Source organism: Boleophthalmus pectinirostris, unplaced genomic scaffold (genome assembly GCF_026225935.1).
Source record: "Boleophthalmus pectinirostris isolate CB_2022bp ecotype Guang Dong unplaced genomic scaffold, ASM2622593v1 HiC_scaffold_3, whole genome shotgun sequence".
NCBI classification, from domain to species: domain Eukaryota; kingdom Metazoa; phylum Chordata; class Actinopteri; order Gobiiformes; family Gobiidae; genus Boleophthalmus; species Boleophthalmus pectinirostris.
This window is the reverse complement of record NW_026571299.1, coordinates 20,909,144-20,932,207: the sequence shown is the minus strand read 5'-3', so window position 1 is coordinate 20,932,207 and position 23,064 is coordinate 20,909,144. Positions and strand designations below refer to the sequence as shown.

General features: G+C 40.1%; 1 protein-coding gene across 1 annotated transcript; it reads right to left on the bottom strand.

Moving 5' to 3' along the window:
- Positions 1-1,869: 1,869 nt before the first annotated feature.
- Positions 1,870-14,268, bottom strand: ddx19b (DEAD-box helicase 19b). The gene is made up of 12 exons (XM_020930907.2): positions 14,057-14,268; positions 12,392-12,431; positions 12,256-12,312; positions 12,021-12,156; positions 11,255-11,347; positions 9,902-10,004; positions 9,204-9,318; positions 8,721-8,898; positions 8,039-8,276; positions 7,638-7,800; positions 7,355-7,546; positions 1,870-6,438 (listed from the first exon to the last, which is right to left on the bottom strand). Exons 1-12 carry the CDS (start codon positions 14,114-14,116, stop codon positions 6,377-6,379), a joined length of 1,437 nt encoding a protein of 478 aa, XP_020786566.1. The 5' UTR covers positions 14,117-14,268; the 3' UTR covers positions 1,870-6,376.
- Between the last annotated feature and the right edge of the window lie 8,796 nt (positions 14,269-23,064).

Below are 23,064 nucleotides of genomic sequence, written 5' to 3'. Positions count from 1 at the left end.
CTTTTCTTATTATTTGAAATGTTGCTGTTAGAAGTACTGTGAGAAGAATGTCTTGATTATTCACCATTATTGACCAAAAAATAGGGAAATCCTTTATCTACTTTCATTCCCATTCCTCTAATCTGTGACCAGTTTGATCAAATTAAATGTTGTGTTTATTTAATGTGCAATAATCCATCAAAGAAAGGATGAGACATTTTAAAATGCATATATATCCACTTTTTTTTTTCATGTGTTTCCTGTCTGGAAAATACATGGACCAATTATTTTCCAAGATTTCCAGGACGTGGGAAGCCTGAGTAAGTCTCTAAACTCTAAACTCTAAACTACTAGTAAAGCATGTAATGTGGAATATACATGAGCTGTCCAAAGTTTGGACACACTTTTGATTAATATTTCTTGTTTATTTCCATGATTATTTACATTTAGAGTCTCACTGAAGACATCAAAACTATTAATGACACATGTGGAATGTAATAAACAAAAAATAAACTCACTGAGATACTGGATAGTCATTTGAGCAGTTATCGATACTGCAAAAAAATCACATTAACAGGACTGGACCTTTCCTGATCATTTTTAGTGCAATTTTGAGCTTTATCAGAATAAATATAAGACCACCTGATAACATAAAGAAAGCACTATTATTTTGCACAGAAAATGACATTCTATTACTTAAAAGAAGCATCTTTAAAAAAAATCTTCATTGGGGTATCGGAATCGGTATAGAGTTTTGTATAAATTCTTTAGTATCAAAATCAAGTTTGATATTTCCAAACCGTGACACCACATGAAGCTGATTGAGAGCAGACCAAGGGATTGGCCTTTTTTTTTTTTTTTTTGCTACACAACTCCATAAGATCTTGCTTCATATATCTGAGTCATCCTTATGTATCTAAATTGTAGAACGTAAGTATTAAGAAAATAAAAAAAGATAAAGAGGTAGTGTCCAAACTTTTGGTAAATTAGGTTCACAAAACACATGAATAGATTTAACTTTTTTCCATTTTAATTGAACATTGTGAGTACATGTTTCTTACACCACACACATCTGAACCCTCACAGACTGCATTAGGCCTACACCAGGTCTATGGAGAGATATACGAGCCGGGATAGGGTCAGAAATCAGCCACAGGTGAAGGAGGAGGATCCAGGTACAAGTGAAAAGCACAAAGACAGGAGTCACCAGGATTTGAGGCACCGCTAGTCTAAGAATAGAGAATTACCATTGCAAGATAGGGCCATTTGGTTTGTGCATAAGCAACAAGTCGCTGTGTGAAATATGCCCACATTCAAGTGCATATGTACAACTTTTGATCTTTACTTTGTAACATTTAAATTAACATCTGATGAAACTATGGGTGCAATTCTATGAACACCTAGTATATGAATAATCCCTGAAACATTTAGTGCAATGGTATAAAATTACACATACGCACAGAAAAATAACTTTAGGTTCGATTGATACTTTGCCAGTGACATCAAGCAGCATGTATATGGTATGTATGTCTATGGCAGAATGCTCAGCAGTTACCATGGTGACACAATGCATACACCAGTAAACAGCCAAGTTGTTAGATTGTTTGAAAAAATATCAAATCAAAAAGAATGACCAACTTGTATCATTTTATGTGTGAGACTTGGCTCACCTCTTATTTTCCACTAACAGAGAGAGCAGTGCCTACAGTTAGCACCACACCCTCACAGACATCAGCTGCAAAGTATCAGTATTGGGTCTGGGAGAAAATTGACCTGCACAACTTTCTCTGGTGGAAGGATCATCACCGAGGACACAAGCAGGTGGCACCACCAGGCCAAGGTGCAGTTCAGTTCTGTGGAGAGGCGAGCCTGCATACACTCTCAGAATGCATGTTTTTTTTTTTTTACTAATGCTGTACTGTATAACATTCTATTGTAGGTAATAATACAATAATTACATTTTGCTGGTAATTCATGCCTCAAATTTAGCTCATATTTATTCTGCAGTCACATGGTCCTTAAGTACTTCAAATACAAATCCTATCCATTTAACTTGACCTAATAGAGATTTTGAACCGTGCATTGCAGATATGCCTTTATCACACCCTCTCCTGGTGACCCCTGCTCTTGCACCATATGACTCAGGACTAAAGGAAAATGTGCACACTCTCACGGTTAATGTCTACATCCAAGTGTCTAAATAATAAACCGCATTCAGCATTTCTTATAAATCCAAACATATTCACAGAGCCAGTGTTTTAGGAGCACACTCGCACTCAATTTGGCTGTTTGGTTTTTCTCACTGTGAGAATTTAGTCCATAAAGTCCAGACCTGGAACAAACGCCAGCCTTTTGACGAATGAAGAACTGACCAATGAAAAGAGTCCAGAGCATTGGTCAAAATAATGTTATTTACAACGTTCCACCTGTACTGTGAGGCTTTCTCGATCACTTTGTTTCAGTTTTAGCACATTTTTGAAAAATTAATGAGTGAAGCACTAAACCCTGTTCATCTGAGAGGAAAGAAATGTCATTTATTCAAAGTGATTGGTGACCAATGAGCTGTACTTTTCACAGTACTTTCTAGCAGCATACTTTTTATTCCTACTTGAGTAATATTTTAGTGAAGTAACAGTACACTGTAAGTCTAAAGTGACAAAAGCTTTATGTTAACAATTTGAACATTTGTGTTTCTCATTTTTGTGTCTGTCCTGTGAAAACTCCAGATTTTGTGACTTACTTAATGTTGTGTTCTTCCAATTACATTAACTTTTGTCTTGACAGTTTCTCTTTAAGTTACTTGAGTAATTTCTTGGACCACATTACTCTTAATTGAGTAACATTTTCTACACTTGCTACTCTTATCACCTCTGTGAGCTCCTCGGTTTCACTTGTATCACTCAGTGAAATAAACCGAGTGGTGAGCAGAGTGATCCCTCTGTCTAAAGAGATGTACTGGATCTTGAAGTCAAAACCTGAGGCAAAGTCATAGAGAAAACCACCTCTGCTCAAACTGTTCACAGTGCTTTTACAGTGCTGTGTTTGTAACAATCCAAACTCTTTTTCTACTTTTCACAAGTGTCTGATTCAGACACACTTTTCTCACCAATATTTGAAGAACAACATTTTGTTTTGAAATCCATTCGAGCCACAGGTCCAGAATCAACATTTGGTTTCACACATCTACAGATGCTCAAAATGCAATCATTATCATTATATATTATCATTATATAGTACTCATAGTAATCAAAAATGTCAAGTTTTCCTCAGAATATTAAAGTGCCTATGGTAGGTTAGACTATTCGTTTGACTAAAAACACAGTTAAGATCATTATAACATTTTACTAAAACGTTTCTAATGTTTTCTCCAGTTTGGTCTTTTTTTTTTTAGGTTTAAAATTTTACTTCCTGGTTGGAAATCATGCCATCACACTAGGGAATTCCAGAACTGTTACCTAGCAACCATGTGGTACACTGGGCCAGGACTCCTCTATTGTACAAAAATGAATATATGACAGATAAAAAAATTTTAAAAAACACCTTTATTTTGTTGAAATAATGTTTAAAGTATAAGAAAAAAATGTTTTTGTGTACAAATTGTGAAATTCTCCCAGTGTGACGTCAACCATATGGAACCCTGTAAAAGAGAACTCTCTATTCCTGTCATTTTAATATATTTTCAACTTTTCCTCACAAATTGCTTCTTGATTGATGTAAAACTATGATTTATACATCCAACATTATGTCTCCAACTTCTCCCACCAACTTAAGTAGAAATTAGACAATAGTCAGTTCCTGTCATAGGCACTTTAAGCCCAAATAATTTTCAAATAATTGTCAACAAAATTAGTGAATAATGCACTTGAGGCATTGAGATTTGAGATCACAATCTTGAAGAGCACAGAACAGCAGCTGAGCCCAACCCTGATTCAAACACATGACAAATGTGAAGCAAATCTGTCAAAAAATGCAACCAAAACGAGTCAGAAAAGGCTGGGACAAAGTCACATATAATGAATGATGGGAGTTTTACGATTTGGTGTGCTGCTATTTTTAAGATAATATGAGGTCCTATGAGAGAACAAAATGTCCCTGTGTGTCAGATGCCCTCCCTGTGTCTCCATGGGGTCTTTTTTGTGTAAAAGCTGCTTAATCCTGTGTAGACCTCTACAAACATGTTTTGAAATACATGAGATTCTAGACTTAGTTTAACAGTTCAGATTTCAATCTTTGGAATTAACCACAAAATATTCACATTTTTAAATAACACCCCCCTCACCTACCCTGGTACTACTAGGGTCAAAGTATCAAAGCTGAAAAAGGTGGATTGGCATATCCCTACTGGGGCATTTTGTACTGCTGTAAAATGTTTTCTGATTGGCTGAGGACAGAACCCAGGGTCTAGAGAGCAGAAGAGCTATGAGCAGGGGCGCTGCCAGACACTTTTGGTTGGAGGAGCTAAGGGAGTGCCAGAGTGTTCAATGGGGGGTACTCACTTAATATGTTAACATGTTTGCTTTGCTGTTTTAAACAAGTTTAACTGTAGCTGGCCTCTGTCGTGATTGATAAAACCTAATATGGAATTGTAGGTTTATAGTAGTCTCATTTTTAACTCTGTGGTTGCCATCTGAACATTTCTAGTCGAGAATAAATGTTCTTTGAAAATTAGGTAAAATGTCTGAGGGAGCTATGGGGGTGCATAGGCCATTCTAAGGGAGGCTAGTGCCCTCTCAAACCCACCCCACCTCCAGTGCTGCCCCAAGCCATGAGGCCGATGATACACACTCTGATACAGGAATGATGGATAGATTTGCACATTGAAAACCTGCATCTTTAATAACATTTTTAAAAGTGTCCCAACATTTCCTGAATTTTGGTTGTGAATTTGAAAATTGTCCATTTTTAAAATGATGTTTGGTGATTCTATGCTTACTTGAGGCACTACACCAGTGAAGAAACATGACAGATTATTTAACTTTATAGTTTCCTGAAGTTGAGTTTAAACCGAACATTGTCCCATTTCAATAGTGTAAGAATAGTTTTGCATAGACCCTTCCAACTCAAACATCACCATCAATAACATTATGTAGGGCCTGGTCACACATACATGGACATTTAAGATTAAGAAATTCAAACTAACAAGTTTAAGCTGTGTGCAGTTGAGGTAGGAGATACATCTAAAAATGGATTGTGTCACAATTGTTTTGGAGATATGCAAATTCAAGTATACATTTCCTATATCAAAATACATGAGTTTTTAGGGGCTGTTTCTTACGCTTGTGTGGTTAATTTGGCAGTCCATTCAAAATATCTGAACCTCAGCCACAGATTTTTACCTTGTGTAAAAGGAACTGTATGCATGATTTTGATTCAAACGTTATTAACACAAACATGTTCAAAATAAATATAGCTTTAATTAATAAGAATTATAATGCTGATTTATTCTGAATTACAAAATATTAGACAAGTTGTTAGTTATAATTTGGTGTTTTGGATCACAAAACATGTTTATCCAATCAGAGAGCAGAAAGAGCCTCACATGACTCTTTCATTTGAGTTGCCAGTTTCAAAGCTGAAATCCAGTGTTTAAACCTAAAATGTCTCTTTCTGATCTCAATAGTCTCTCCCTAAGGCCAGCACCTGCACCAATCCTGAGTCAGTGCTAGTGCAGCCTTTGCAGCTCAGGGAGGGAATTCTAGAGGTTCTGAGTTTCACTTGAGGCCCTGGATGTGTATCTGCAGGTTAAGGCTCTGGCAACACAGGCTCAGTCCATAGTATCATAGTATCTTTAAAACAAGTGTGCAGGCTACATACAGTTCCTTTAAATGCTACTTTCCTTGTAAAAAACTAGAACGCAATCACTTACTTTAGAGCATCTTTACTTTCCAAACTTGTCATAAAAAGGTTTACATATTCACAAGATGCCCAAACAGATGGTAAAATAAGCGGTTTATAAAAATACCCATGTACATGAAGTGTGGCCAGGCCCAGACAGAAGCATACCCAACTTCACTGGAGCTTTTGTGCAATCGATCCAGCACAACCGGCATGATTCGACCAAGATAGTCTTTTTGTATGGTTTTTAGTTTAAAAATGTTGTGGCACATTATAATCATAATAAGATCTCTTGGCATTGTGTAATGTTCCTGATTCCCAAACTTAGGAAAAATAATTCCAAAGTAGCACCACAAAATAATAATAAAAAATAAAACTAGACTTTATTAAATCACACAAATAGTGAAATGGGGTATGTTTCAGAGACAGAAACATGAGTATGTGTAAACTGATTTTTTTTTTTTTCTCTCCAGAATCTAAAAAAGTAAAAGCTTAAAACAGTGAGTCCATGGAGAGCCATGAGGAGGGGACCGTCCCTTTAAGATAGGACGCGGCCGCCCCTTTAGCTGGCGATTTTCTCAATCTCGTCCAAGTCGTCCGTGTTCAACCTCTCGATTTTCTTATCTGTGAAGACGGGACAAAGTTAGTAACGTTTGGCGCAAATAAATATAATTAAAGCCGAAAGTGGTATCGAACAGCCCTCACAGGCCAATCTGCCACTTCCTAAGAATTTATCTCTGTGTTATTATGGCTTGTTGTGGGGATTATAATCTCCACGGCAACACCATGCAAAATTCAACATCCTAGACCTTTTTGATGGGGATGAGCTGAAGAGAAAATTCCCAGTGTTTTTTTGTTTTTTTAAAATAAGATATCATGGCAGCTTTTGTGCATCACCTTAGCAACACCATCAAATATACACCATGGATCCCACTGACCTTTCTTGATTGGACTGGCAAGTCCAAAATGTTACATTATTCCATGATAGTAATCGTAATTATTTTAATGTTAATGGAACATTTTGGAATCACTCCCTTTAGAATAACATCATCATGGCAACACGGTTAAAAATACAACATGGTTTTCAGTGACTGCTTTGACTGTGAGAACCAAAAGCAATTTTGTGTAAAATTTCTAAAAAAAATACATTTTAACTCCCCATACAAAATGTATTTTCATTCCGCAGGGGGCGCTATTGGGCAAAATGTGATTAAGCAATTAGTAGATGTAGACAATTTTCACAACTGATTCAAATTTCAGTCAAATGGAACTTTATATGTGCAAATGGAAGCAAAATTTAAATGTGTGTAATTGTGACATACTGAAGACACTGCTGTAGTCCCCAAACACATGAAATACTACACTAGAGTCACTTGAGTTTCTTTGGACTGATCTGCTTGCTCAGGTTTGTTAGCAGTGAACTCTTATCTATTTTTATTAAGGTGGGGCTTATTCAATTAAAATATTTAATCTACAACTAGCATGACTGACACAAATCAGGTAATGACAGGGCGTACTAAAAGTGTGTGGTGCTACTCACTAAAATGCTCCTGGATGCGGTTGAGGATGTTCATGCTCATCTTGCTGTCCACCATGTTGATGGCCAGGCCGCGCTTGCCGAAGCGACCTGTGCGACCAATCCGGTGCAGGTATGTCTCGTTGTCAGGGTTACCATCCTTATCCACTGGGAGGTCAAAGTTTATCACCACGGACACCTGCTCCACATCAATACCTGTAGAAGAGAACAAAATGTATCAGATCCCCTCCCAGCCTCCTATATCCCTATCTGCCAGATGCCCTCCCTACAAATCCCTTTCCTGTACCTCTGGCACAAACGTTGGTCGTGACGAGCACTTTCTCTTTTCCCTCTCTGAATCTGTCGATCACCGCCGCTCTCTGCTCCACTTGCATCTCTCCACTCAGCAGCGCCACCTGGTGACCCTCTCTAGACAGCTCCCCTGCCAGCCACCCGGCGGTTTTCCTCGTCTGAAATGAAAGAATTATGAATGAAACAAAAACCAATAAAGCTACAAAAATAAAATAACTGGTCTTAAAAGAAGAACTGTTTATAGTATAATATCTGTTATAACTAAGATGGCATTGAATTTCTCACTTTGAACTTTTTAGCTCTGAAAAAAATCGAATTATGCATCACATATAGTGAAGTGATGAGCATCGAGACTCCCTCCTCTGGAAGTGTGATGTGAACAGTGCTGTTACTCACGTGGCAGAAAATCATGGCCTGAGCGATGGTGATGGCTCCGTAGATGTTGCAGAGTGCCTCAAACTTCTCCTCTTTAGAGTTACACAGGACGTAGTACTGTTTAATGGTGTCCAGCGTCTCCTCCTCTCTCTTCAGTTTGATGATGTTTGGCTCTGGGACAATCCTCTGAGCAAAGTTCCACACCGTCTCCTCGAACGTGGCAGAGAACAGGAGCATCTGACAGTTCTTAGGCAGCATCCTGAAGGAGCGCCAGAGGAGAGGGGGACATTACAATGTAGAGAGGGTTTCACCAGTGGCCATCTGGACACTGATTTTGCACATAATTTCAGGCTCCATCCAGAAGCCGTTTTCAATATGATGGCATGGCATGAGGTACTAGGAATGATCCTACTCTGAGTTAACCAAGTTCAGCCACTAGGGGAGAAGTTTTGATTCCAGATGTGTCCAGTGTTCAGATGACCACCACTGAAACCTTCTCTGGAAATAGAAGCTTAAAACCATACTTTTGAACATTATCCATGGACACAGAAAAGTTTTACACCATACTGTGGAATAGTATAGCTAACAACAATTATAGAAACAACATTTCCATGGAAACAAGCAGGAGAGGACCCTCCTCCAGGATAAATAAGAGTCATGTTGGTGGAGATGTGAGCCGAATATTAACACATTCCTCTTGTACCTCTGTATGCGTATGCTCTGGTCTTGATGTCCTTGTGTGGCGATCATCACGTCGGCCTCGTCCAGCACAAAAACACGGATCTTTTTGGGGTCGATGAACTTGAACTTGGCGCACCAGTCGAGCATCGTTCCCGGGGTCCCGATCACGATCTGCTCCTGCAGCTTCACTCCCCTCGGCACTGACAAGACACAATACAATGATCCTCCAATGATGCTCCATCTAACCTTCTCCTCTGCGTCCTCTGCTCCATCTGACCCTCTCCTCTGCATCCTCTGCTCCATCTGACCTTTTTCTCTGTGTCCTCTGCTCCATCTGACCTTTTTCTCTGTGTCCTCTGCTCCATATGACCTTTTTCTCTGTGTCCTCTGTTCCATCTGACCCTTTCATCTGCTCCGCCTGAGCAGTTTCCTGACAGCTCTAACCTCATCATCATTCTAGCATTTGTCTCTTGCTGAGATGACTTTAAGACTCTTATAAACTCACACTTGTTTCCTCTGATGGCGTAGACCAGTTGCACCTCAGGATAGTGTTTGCCCATCTGCTCAATGACCTTCCCCGTCTGCAGAGCCAGCTCATACGTAGGTGACACACACAAGCACTAAACACAAGAACAGAGAATTTGACTGAGTGTTTTGAACAAAGCACATGGATACATTTTTGCTATTACAGCCTTGCCTGAGACATATGGTTTGGTGGGAAAGTAACTGTGGTCAGTATTTATCAGAGTTTCATATCAGAGAGTCAGTGAAGTGACAGTTTGTGGAGAGAAGTTGGGGGAAAGAAAAAAAACAAAACTGAAAACTACAGAAGATCGCCAATTCACCTCTGTAATCGCAAAATTCCAGCCAGTTTGCACAGACAATTTATACACAACAAACACTCAGTGTATATCTACTGCCCATGTCCAATCAGCAGACCTCTCACGATAAAGAAAAATGTCCCCATGATAAATACTGACCCTAAAAATTATTATTCCATCATGTTTTGAATGATCAGTTGATTGTAATTATCATGACAGGCCTAATAACTAAGAACTAAAATTATGAACTTCATCAAAACTGTCAAATAGGTAAATGTTCAATAAAATTCTCTTAGCTATATTTTAGTGCAATGTAGTCTAACCTATCATATGCACTTTAAGTTTAGTAGGTGTAGTAGTAAAAGAAAGAAGTAGTACAAACCTGAGGCCACTTGTTGTTGGGGTCCACGTGACTGAGCATGGCCAGAACAAAAGCAGCAGTTTTGCCTGTTCCAGACTGTGACTGTGCGATTAGATTCTGTGGACTGCACCAACACAAAGGAATTGCTTTGTTAAATATTCAGTCCTAGGTTTGCAGTACTAGTTATTCAAGGAACAACATCCTCTCTACAAACAATATATGATCTGTTTATTGTTGTATATAAAAGCTGCTAACCCTGTAGCTCAGACCTCTACAAACATGTTCTCAAATACATTGAAACTCTTTAGTTTGATGGTTCAGATTTCAGTCTTGTCTGAAATGCTAATGCTAAAAGCTGTATTTTAAACTGTAAAAATAACAAACTGTATTGATAAACAAGGGAAATGATTTGGACACAGGAGCTCACACATCACAATATAATATAATTAAAATAAAGAGTAAAAAATGTAAATGTAATAATAAATTCTAAATTAGTAGCAAAAAAGAGCAAGAGACAGGAGTCAAATAAAACATAATTGTATATGTCAAAACAAAATAGAAAATAAGTAATACAAATATATTTCAGCTATATACAAGAGGTCAAAGGAAGACAGTGCAAAGATGATATGATGATTGATAGGACAGAGTTAGCTGTTCCATAAGGGTGAGTTGCTGTACAGCTGTAGGGAGTATTATCTGTTCCATAAGGGTGAGTTGCTGTACAGCTGTAGGGAGTATTATCTGTTCCATAAGGGTGAGTTGCTGTACAGTTGTAGGGAGTATTATAGTATGAATGTAGTCCTGTATCTCTCACTGTTTGAGCACTGGTGTAAGAGCCTGTTGGAGAATGAGCTCCTCTGTCTCTCTATAAATAATATAGGAGAATGTGTCTTGCCTAAGTACAGATATATTGTAAAAAAGAGCTCTTATGGTCAAATGAAAGCTACTGTGTACTCTCTGCATCAAATTATTATAAAGTGGTTTTATCGCTCACAAACCAAGAAGTGCAAACCAAGCATGCTACTTGTTATCTTTACTGTGACGGCAAAACTCCGCTCTGCTCTGTGAAAGTTGTGAAAAGCGCTTATAAACTCAGTGTCTTGAATAATTAGGATGCTCTGAATGCAGAAGGGAAGTGGGGAAGAACTTTGGGCCAGAGATAACAACCAGTCTCAGGTATAGCACGCTGAATATAAATTATAGACTTCATTTTTAGTTGTCCATGTTGACACATTTCAATTTGATTGTATTCTCAAATGTAGGTGGTTCCTGCTGATTTATTTGTACTTGAATATCCATACATTTTGTCTCTACTTTGCTAATAGTCTTGACTTTTGACACTGAGGCCTAGATGGAGAAGGGGGGGGTACTCACGGCTCAGCGAGCATCATGGGTAATGCAGTCTCCTGGATTTTAGACGGTCTGTTGAAACCCATCCCATACACTCCTTGTAACAGCTGTGGTTTACTACAAACAAACAGAAATGTGTAAGAAACAACTACATAAAAAAGGCTTTGTGATTCCTTAAATTATTAATTACACAACTAGTCACAGTTTTGTGATCAAATATGCAAGTTATATGGAAATATAACATTAAAAAGACAATTCAGGTAGTAACAAATGTCAAAATGTGACAGGAAATTGTAATTTGTGTCACAATACTAACATTTCAAGCTCCAGTGTTTCCCGCAGCACTTAGCAGCACAAGTTAAGGAGGCCATCCCTCAGTACCACGTGAATCCTCGCAAAACTATGGTCGTCAGCTGCACTACCTTGCCTAAACGCTGACACTAAGCGTGATATCAATACTAAGGAACAGATACGATTCAAATTCTCAATACAGATTCTAACACCTCAATAATAAAAAACACTTTATTTACACTCCACAACATTGGCCTAACACTAGGTTTTGGAACTATAGCTTCCCAAAAAATTTTACTCACCAGAAATGTACTCCTTTTTTGTCCAATGCACGTGTAAACACATGGTAGAAAGTGCCAAAAAGTCTATTTTGTGTAATATCTTCTCCTTAACTTGTGTCCCGAGAACTTGAGGCCAGTTTTTGAATATTTACTCACTAAATCACCAGCTGAATAAACATAATGATATATGATAATACATATAAAATATATTCACTTACAGTCTGAGCTCCTCAAAAGATTTGACGGAATATAAAGGTGAATTTGGATCTTTCTGTAAAACTTCCACTTCATTTTTGTTGTTGACCAAACTGCTCCGGATTAGTTTGTTCAGGTAAGACTGTGCGGCTTTGTCCTCTGGGAAAACACACACAGAAATACAGAAAATGCATCAGACCAATGAGATCATAAAGAATAATAGGAATGCACTGTATAGGGACAGTTCAAATCCCTCACCTTTGTCCTCATCCTCTGTCTTGTTATTCGCTTCTCCTTCTGTTTTTGAAGCTGCGCCTACATTAGAAATAAACAAACCAAAGTGAAAATTCACATCACTAACAATAATGCCAAATTAAATGTTATCCAAACTCACCATTCTCTTCTGGTTTATCTTTGATTTGGAGACTGTTAATCTAGAAAATACAAAACATATTTGATGAACAACTGTTGTATTTTCTTAATTAGTAATCAATTATCAAAATATAAATATGGCATCGCAGACTTGAGACATGGGAACACCTATGATTTTAGCAGCTGTGTATGTCACCTTTGTTAGTTCATAACCTGCTTTTCTTTCTTGGAATTCTGTCATTGTTTAATAGGGTTTGGCATTAGAAGTACTTTTTACTTCAGTCTAAACCCTTTCGGTCATGATCCATGGGGTTGTAGTCTATGTTCCGTTTTATGGTGATGACCAAATAAACTACTACTACTACACTACACACTGAATATGGTATCACCATTTTAAATGGTCAATAATTAGTTTGGGACTTATTACTTCAAATGTCTACAGACTACAGTCAGTCCTCTTTCAGTAAAAGCATGTTTGGATGTTTTAGAGGTTGCTCAAGTTGCATGAAGTTTCTGCATGAAGTTCTGAACCACCTGCAGATTTGGTTTTCCTTAAGAAACTTCACAGTGTGAACATTCAGTTGTGAAGAAAACACCCGAACAGCTATGGGTAACATATTTGGTACTTCAGTGAAGAAATGTTTGTTCTGGTATTCTTCCACTCCAGTGTGACAGAAGAACAGAAGAAGCTGATGCTTCACAATATTACAGAAAAGGAAGATTCAGAGGTTCCACCAAAGCGACGTGACACCCTTAATTAAGCAGATTATGAAGAGAAGCAGATCAGGAATTTTGTCACCACAAACAAAATGAGTTTCTTCAAAGTTGTTGATCTGCCAAAAAACATTTTGAACAGTTCCTCAGCAGACTGGGCTGATGAAGCAGACTTTCAGAAGGTGACAAAACTCTGCATTCCAGGAAAGTGTCAAAGATGTTGCTGAAAGGATGTGAAGCCAATTCAAGATTTTAACTGTAGCTGAACAAAGAATGAAGTTCAGAAACGGTTTCTACTGCAGGCTGCTGCACAGACACATTTTTTGTGATGCCGACAAAGCCACAGTGGAGCTGGATTTTCTAAGTCACTTTTTATGGACTTTATAAGTCATTTTTATGCAAGTTTCAGTTTGTGTTTGCAGAATAAAATGACAAATTATTCACATGTTTTATGCCTACTAATTAATCTGCATAAAATGGTGACCAAAATACTTTGACCAGATACGGAACCAAATGCACGGTTCTAATCAAGAGAATCTTAAAAAAATATATATATATTTTTGGACCAACCGTAGTAGACTGGTCAACTCAATGTCCACTATAAAGGACACACATGAATGGACCAGGTCTCAGGAGGAATACAGCAAGCGTCACAATTGAAAGTAACGAGGATGGAAACCTTTTAAGAAGCTCAGGGCTGGGCAGGATTACGTTTGTGAGTCACTAAGCATCATTTTGGCTACGGGCTAAAGCTAGTCACGCTCTGAGCACGCATCGCTTTCGATTCCACCAACACGAAACAGAAACACAGACAAAACACGCGAACCCAGAGAAATGCGTCCGCGTACACTTCAGTAAAGAGCATGCGAGGCTAACAACAACACCTCCAGGGTGCTAAAAGCGGAAGGCGTGAGGACTGATTAAAAACAGAGCAGAACTGGACCGGGCTAGCGTTGGTTAGCCGCTCAGTTACCGATTCGGAAGCTTCGCGTTCCTGCGCGTCCACGGCCTGCGCCCAGGAGGAGTCAGCCATTGTGAAACGAGGCTTTACACTATGGAACTTTCACTGGAATAATGAATGAAACACCAAACCAGCGCAGGCGACAGGGCGGAGAATGACAGCGGCAGTAACTAGTGTCTACAATGGCGTGCCCAAAGCGGCCGTGTCACTGTGCAGCGCGCTCAACGGCCCGGGCGGAACGGAATTTCATAACAAAGGTTCCTAGATGTGTGAGGATCCCATAGATCTATAATAATAGCAACTTTTATTTCATATTTGTTATAGTTTTATTATAGTTTATATAGATTTTATTATATTTCTATGGAAGATACATGCTGCCCTACAAAGGCAGAAGGCCGCTTTTAATTGTTTTATTCTGAAACAAAAAATCACTTTTTAAAATATTCAGCACAAGTATTTTCAAACCAATTCAAAATTCAGAGTGTGAAATTCGCAGCAAACATCCAAGATGCCAAGGCACAAGCAATCGATCCAAAGTTATCCGATCTAATTTTGTCACAAGCATGAAATGGTGCAGTAAGTGATCTGATTGGTCAGAACTAGCCTCATCCAAACCTCATCTCTTTGATTTGTTAAGTGTAAACCCCGCCCACAGATGAGAGCGGCCATTAGGAAACAGCCTCTATCCTCCTCGCTCACACAGGATCGATTGCTTCTACCTTGGCATCTTGGATCTTTGTTGAGAAATCTTTCCCTGTGAATTTTACGCTCTGAATTTTGACTGCTGAATTTGAGGGCTTGAAAATATATGTGCTGAATATTTAAAAGGTGAAATTTTCATTTTGAATTTTAAACATATTGAAAAAGTCCCCTTCAATTTCAGCAACTAAAATTCAGATTTTAATAAAAATCATAAAAAGCCGTATTTAAAATTCAAAGTCTAATGGAACAAATGATCTTGCATATTTGACCCTTTTTCGTTAGTTCCTGTTCTCCGCTTTTGTATCATGAGCCAAAAATAAGGAGTCGTGCAAAGGCCAAAGACAGAAACAGTGTATGTTTTGTTTGTGATTTAGTTCATAAAACTATATTTTATTTTCAAATCCAGCCTCTCACCTCCTTGTTTTTGTTGTGGCCATGACACAGGGTCTTAACATAGTTAATAAATAAACCTTTGTATTCAATTACACTTAAATGATCTTCAGTGTGAAAGTACTTGGTGTATTTATTCATACTGTACACACTATACTGCAAAGTTACTTGTGTCAAACTGTTTCACCTGATCAGCACTAAACAGGAAATCCAAAGCTCTTCTAGATCATTTCAAACAAACACATGATGACTGAACCTTGGTGAGATGTTCTTATAATGGATGGAAGTCTCGGCAAAATCAACCAAATCATGATCATGTCAGTTTCTGCCTTTTGTCTTTGCACAACTCCTTATTTTTGGCTCATGATACAAAGGCAGAGAACAGGAACTGACAAATAAGGGTCAAAGGTCAATTTTGTGCTCAATATTTTTCACATATAAATATTTCTTGATTATAGCAACAAGTTGTCAAATTTTGGGAGCCCTGCCTATTATACTTTTGTCTGGACAAAACAGAAACTTTGAAGTCATTTTTCTCAGTTTCACATTCTGGAGAGTTAGTCCTCTGTCTAGGGCAGCTTTGATGTTTGCTTTGATAAATAATTTGCATACATGGATGAATACATTACCATCAAATATTACATAATCCTTTATTACTGTTTAAAATTCACAATTTTATCATGCATGTAGAAATAGTTACGTGTTCTTACTAACTTTATATATAATGAGCCTAAAACATGGCATACTGTTTTGTTTTTAAATTCTCTTGCAAACTTAATGTTATATTCCATGAATGAAACATTGTTGAAATTGTTACAATAATCAAGATGCATTTAAAAATATAAAAATATATGTGCAGACATTTTAAAGAAATGTAGGCATATAAATAAAAGATACAACTTCCTATTGCTTTTTTTAGACTTAGGCAAAGTTTATGGATCCACAAGGGAAATTATTTGGACACAGGAGCTCACACATCACAATAAATATAATAACAAAGAGTAAATATATATTAATAAATTATAAATAATAAATTATGAATAAGGGGGCAGTGGCAAAAAAAAAAAAACTGTTGTTGTATCCTTAGGCAAGACACTTCACCTACATTGCCTAGTATGAAAGTGGTGGGTGAGAGAGTGATGATGGTGGTCGGAGGGGCCGGTGGCGCAGATTGGCAGCCTCACTTCCACCAGTTTGGCTACAGTAGTACCTTACCACCACCACATCGTGGAGTGAATGAATAATGATCTGTAAAGCTCTTTGGGTATCTTGAAAGGCGCTATATAAATGCGGTGATTGATTAATTAATTGTTGCTCTGGGGCAAAAGGACAGAAGTGTGTGTTTTCTGCTGTGGTCCATCAACTAAATATTCAAACAACAAATGTGTAGACATTTTAAAGAAATGTAGGCCTATGAATAAAAGATACAATTAGGTTATTTTTATGTCATCAAAACTTCCTCAATCCTGCTCTCTGGAGAAACTGAAGAAACCAAATCATCCAGAAGTGAAACAGCAGTACCGGGATTGACCAGTAGATGGCAGTAAAATTCCTCTTTTCCTCCCTTCTCACGCAGCTTGTGTCTGTGTGTCTGCGTGTTTGCGTGTTTGTGTGTTTGCGTGTTTGTGTGTTTGTGTGTTTGTGTGTTTGCGTGTTTGTGTGTTTGTGTGTTTGGGACCGGGGCTCAGCAGCGCTCCTCCGAGTCAGAAGAGGTTCAGGTTACGGTCCTTCCCGCCAGGAGCCCAGAGCCTCTCGAAGCGCCCTCGATCTGGAGAAAACCGTGTCAACTTTACTTTGTGCGTGGCCTACTGTGCGTTTGTTTTGGCTGTAAAGTTGTAATGATAAATCCTGAGTTGCACCATTGTAGGGGTCAGGAATTATAGGTTAGATATCAGATTAGGTTATTGTCAAAAACAGAATAAGCCTGATGCTTATGTAAGTCAAAGTTGATGTTAGGCTGCTCTGCTCTTTATATTTCTGGTAGCACCACCACAGCTGCCCTGAGGCAGACTGATGGAAGCCAGGCTGCCAATCTGCGCCATCACCCCCTCTGAGCACCACCATCACTCACACACCATTTTCACACGAGGCAATGTGTGTGTAACAAGTGTTTACTTATTACTATGTAATAACTAACTATGTAATAACCATGTAGTGTAATTAGCTAAGATTGATGATGAGAAGACTCTAGGTAGGACTACAGGAGGGCAGGGGCAGTAAATGAGGACAACAGAATGGTTGAAAAATGAATCATGTGTATTGTACAAAAATAAGTGAAATAACCCAATATATACAAAAGCTGCAGCAACTAAAAATCAAATCAAACAAACACTAAATCAAATAAATGTCCTGAAAAGTGAAATGCAATTGACCAGTCTGCGCTGGGGTGCTAAACCAGGACTAAACCGGAACTAAACCAGGACTGTTTGTTGGGACTGGCCCAAAGGTGCGCCTGCGTAGACTGTCAAGTGACCGCAGACGAAAGGTCCGTGCCGGGGCCGGTGCTCCACGCCGCATGGGGCTTGGCTCCGCACAAGGCCGCACAACACTCCGCGCCGCATGGTGCTTAGAGCAGCTGTCACACGATCACGCTTTGCGGACACTCTCTCTCACTCTCGCTCAAGTCCAAGATTAGTCCAGGTGTAGTCCTGATTTAGAACTAGTTTATACCTGGTGTAGTCCTGGTTTAGTCCCAAGCCCCCAGGTTCCAAAATGGCCACCCATTCAAGTCAAAGGGCTGAGTTCAATGGTGCATGGTCCCAGATTAGCCTAGTACGACTAGGTACTGTGGGCCAATCGAGCATGCGCAGTAGTGCTCTTTTCTCCCGCGGGCACACGCGAATGCATGTGAACGCACACATGGAGTGCCGGCTCTTGTATCACATGATTGCTTTGACCAAGTGAAGCATTATAAAGCATTTTTTAAGACAACTGAAGGATTTTGAGCTGAGAAAAAATGTATGATCTAAAAATAGGTAAAAATCGCCACAAAATCTGACATTTTGGAAAGTTTTAGGTCCCTGTCAGACGAACACGAGCAGTTTGTGATTACATTGTCTCTATGAGAAAAATCTCTCAGCCCTTGAGAGAAGTAGTTCCAGTGAGTGTCACTATGTCAACTCGAGGCAGGTACAAGCAGCAATACTGTATCCAGTTATTTTAATAGATCCATGTTTAGTCCTGGTTCTGCTGCAGCTGCAGTTTGCTGCTTCGGCTGCTCCGCTCTCTGACTGTCCAATCAGCAGGTCTGAATCCTGTGATGTCGTACGCTGTTAGAAGGCCCTGACAATACCAATTCAAAATCTGATTGGTTGATGCAACTGTTTTATGGACATGTATTTTGAGTTCGAGGGCCTGCAGAACGGATTGTGAAGGCGTCAGGCACACTGCTTTGACTTTGACTCTGCCAAGCAACAAGTGACGGCTGAAATGTGATTGGTCAAATGCTTTAATATAAAAATACATGTGTGGAAGCAGCACAACAATCAGAAAAGCTCTGAAAGGAAGCAGACAGAACATTTGGAATTATTTAATAATAATATAATTAACATCAGTCTGTGATTCAGATATTTTTTTAGGCCAGCAGAGAAGGCCTTGCAGGCCCTGATGCCCTGCCACTGGTTAAAAAGGTGAAACATGAGAATATAAATTGGAAAAGTTCAGATGTACTGACCCTCAGAGCTCTGTCCCCTGGCTTCTTTCCCACACAACTGAGGAGTGAAAAGTCAGGGACCATTTTATAGTCCGTCTACTAGATTATGATTGGATAATTGGTGCAATGGGTGGTGACATGTCATGTGGCATAGGGGAAAAGCTGGGTTGGATCTTGACATAACAGGATTGGATTTAACCCTGGTTACATGTGTCAAGTGCTTGGTCCTCAGCCAGTCGCAAAAACTGTCGTTGTGACCTTAAGAACCTGTGGTTCTTGATTTTCCCAGCGGTCTCCCATCCAAATCCTCCCCAGGCCCGGCCCTGCTGAGCTCCTGAGATCTGACAGGATCAGGGTTTAATTACCATCCACCCGCCCGCCGGCGGGCGATTTTCCCCCAAAAAATTTCACTCTGTATTTTCACCTTCATTATTGTTTTCACTACTGGCATGCCATACATCGTTTGAAAGCTTAATTTCTCAATAAAACAACCATATCATTCATTTTATGCCATACAACGAGCCCAAAACACTATAACTTAAAAATTCACATCATAATCAAAGAATAAAATACGCGTTTCTTACATTTGAGCCGGTTCTGTCGGTCCAAAACGCGTTCAATCCATGAAAAGTTGTACTCAATAAGTCCGTAATAATCCACAGAAAAAGAATATCAAGTTGTTTTTTCCATAAAATAATTCCATGTGGGGAAATAATCCAAAAAACCCTCGTCCGTATGAATCGATGGATACAATGATATGAAAAAAAGGTTCTCTTCTCTCCCTCCCTCCACTGCGTTTCTAGCAGGTTTGCTAGCACTGTTGGGTACGCTTGTTTTCTACACACTCTTAGCTTCAAAATGAGACCCTCCCCGCTGTTGTCGGTGCCGGGGTTTAGCTGGGACAAGCCGCTGAAGAAGCTAACGCACTCACGTACTTCCTGGCTTTACGCACGCGTCATCAGTTTGTTTACGGGAAATCTCTTCAGTCATTGGATCGTCCAGAAAGTGATTGACATATTGTTTTAGCCTATCACCAGACCTTTCAAACGGTGGGTGGGACATTCAGATAGTATTGGAAACGGACCCTGTGTTTATAAGCGTAAGGAGAGAGGGAGACAGGGAGCAGTGCGGGCGGTGCCATAGAAGGCAGATCTTTCACTTGGAGGACAATTTTGGCTACTTTTAGTTTTTTTTTTCTTGAGAAAACATGCCTAAAGCTCAGAAGAATTAGTATTATAATAATAACAATTATTATTATTATTATATTATTATTTTGACACAAATTTGGCAATCTTGTGCCGAATTGTCATTTTGTATACACAAAGGCTCACAGCATCAAAACCCTTTGTCCTAGAGATCTGAAATTCTACACAGTTGTTGCCAACAACTTGAACAATGAGTGTAGTGAGTCACAAATGCCTAGCATGAAGTATGCCCAAGCTAAGGCCTTTATTTTTTTCTATATATATATTATATTTTTTTGAAGCAAAAAAAAAAAAAAAAACAATTTTCAATTTTAATTGACCGTACTGTAGGTTAGGCAGCTCACAGTCTTCATGTACATATCTACAGAAACTAGAAGGCCTAAGCTTTAAAATGGTGCCTCACACAAGCATGTGGGTTCTAAGGTTTTCTTTTAATAAGCTATGGCATTTGGGTATGTAGTGCTATTGTGCACACACCAAAATGAGGTGGGTGGTAACAGGTTAACAAGCCGGTGTGGCCACAAGTACATCTAATTTGTTTTTGAGAAACTTTTGGATTTTTAATCACAATACATTTTTGGTGAAATCGTTCTATAGAGAAGTAATATCATTTGAAGATTGTGTTGCTTTTTGACATAAGTTATGTACACATACAAGATATTTATGAATATTCAATGCATTTGCTCGAAGTTGCTCTCAGGCAAGTGTGTGTTTTTTCTGATGTGACCCATTTACCTAAATGATATTTGGGATATAAGAAGATGGAAGGGCATCTGATACTGAGAGATAGGTGGAAGTAAGGGCACACATGGGTATATACACGGATGGGAGGGCATCTGTCACATTCGTGGGTTGTATAAGTGTTAAATGTGTGAACAGTCTCTTTGAGAGCAGAGGATCAGTTGGGGTCGCAGGCACCGTGGCTCCAGTACCAGCTCCCACTGATACCAATGCTGAGTCCGCGGCTGAGCCAATGGGTGACGCAGACACGGAGCTAGCTGCTCCTGGCGCTGCACAGGACACGAACCTCCCCGCGGAGCCCGTGTCCGAGCCAGCGGTTCCTCCTGCGGGCCCCGCAACTCCCGCTACGGATCCCGCATCTCCCGCTATGGGCCCCCCCCTTCCCGTAAACTCTGGCGTGGCTCCGTCTCCTTCTAATGACTCGCAAACTGAGGACAGTGTTTTGCCTAGCGGGCAGCAGGTGAGTGCCGTTCTAACCTCTGCGACGCAGAGCCAGAGCGCAGAGCCCACGGACAGTGCAGGGGAGGAGGACAGTGACTATTTAGAGGAGGACATGTCAGATGAGGAGGACTTATTTGTTTATCCTCAAAAAAGGAAAAATGTTGACAGTTCTCAGAATAGTGAGAAGCCCTCAAAGGTAACACGCAGCTCCAAAGTGTTAAGCCGCTCCCAGATGGATCTAAACAGTGCAGGAACTGAGCACTATTCAGCTGCTGATATCAAAAAGTTCTTACAGGAGACCAAAGGAGTGAGGAGTGTGAAAGTGGAACGTTTCTTCCCAAACCTGAAGCTGTTTACAGAGTCAGCCCGCCCCCTCACACGCTGCCCAGCCACACCTGAAGAGGAGGTGCTCACAGACCAGGAAGTATATCGCTTGAGGAAACTGCTCATTAAAGTTAAGGCCCAAGTGGCTAGTCAAGAGTCATAATGATGTATTTTCTATCCAGTCTGAATGCCAGTGTATATTATGTTTTCTATTGTGCGCTCTCTTTAATTCTAATCATGTGTGATTTTAAAGTGGGAACATTAAACCTTAATGGAGCCAGAGACAGAGCTAAGCGTGCAGCCCTCTTCCAGCTTATACAGATGAAGAGGCTGGACGTGGTACTGCTGCAAGAGACCCATAGCACTCCTGAGCTAGAGGCTGAGTGGAGCAGGGAGTGGAGTGGACAGGTTTTTCTCAGTCATGGCTCCAACTGCAGTGCAGGGGTGGGGCTGCTCTTCTCCAGGAGTTTTCTGCCCGTTACCGTGGAGACAGAGGAGGTGGTGGCAGGGCGTGTGCTGCAGGTGCGTGCTCTTTTTGAGAACATTGTAGTTTTCTTCCTGTGTGTGTACATGCCATGCACAGGAGCACAAAGACTGACTGTGATGGACACTCTGTGTGAGTGCATTAGGAGCTGTAAGGACACTGGGGACTTCCTGTTTGTGGCTGGAGACTGGAACTGTACTACAGAGCCGCAACTGGACCGGAACCATCGTGAGCCCCACCCTGCCTCCTCCCTCAGGCTGCAGAGGCTCATAGAGACACACGGCCTGGAGGATGTGTGGAGGACTCTGCATCCATGTGACAAGCAGTACACATGGTCACACTGTAAGGACGATAGACTGACACTAGCTCGCCTGGACCGTGTGTACTGTCTCAGACACCAGTTGTCTGCCTGTACGTCAGCTCACATTAGTCCTGTGGGCATTTCGGACCATAATCTTGCAGTGTGTAATGTACATATTTCAAATGTCCGTGTTCGTAGTGCGTACTGGCATTTTAACACCTCGTTGCTACACGATAAATCTTTTAAATCTGCTTTTAGATTGTTTTGGGAGTCGTACAGGAGCTGTAAAGCACAGTTTGCCAGCCTGCAGCAGTGGTGGGACTTTGGTAAAGCCCAGATCAAACAGCTGTGTTAGCAGTACACTCATGGTGTCACAGGGGACAGGGCACGGCGTGTGAAGGAGCTGGAGATTCAGGTAGTAGAACTGCAGTCTTTAGCAGAGTCTACAGGAGAACGGGGGTGTTTACAGTCCCTCAAAACAAAAAAGTCAGCTTTGGCCAGCCTGCTAGGGACCTCTGCACAGGGGGCTCTGGTCCGGTCTCGACATATGGACCTCTCCCAGATGGATGTTCCATCTCAGTTCTTCTTTAGTTTGGAGAAGAAGAATGGTCAGAGGAAAGTCATTCATTCGCTGCGCTCTGACAGGGGCAGCCTAATCACAGACTCCTCAGAGATCAGGAGTCATGCCTCCGATTTTTATAAAAAACTGTTTACATCTGAACTGCATCATAGCGCTGATGTGGGGAGGCGGTTTGAGGACGGTCTGCCTCAGGTCAGCGC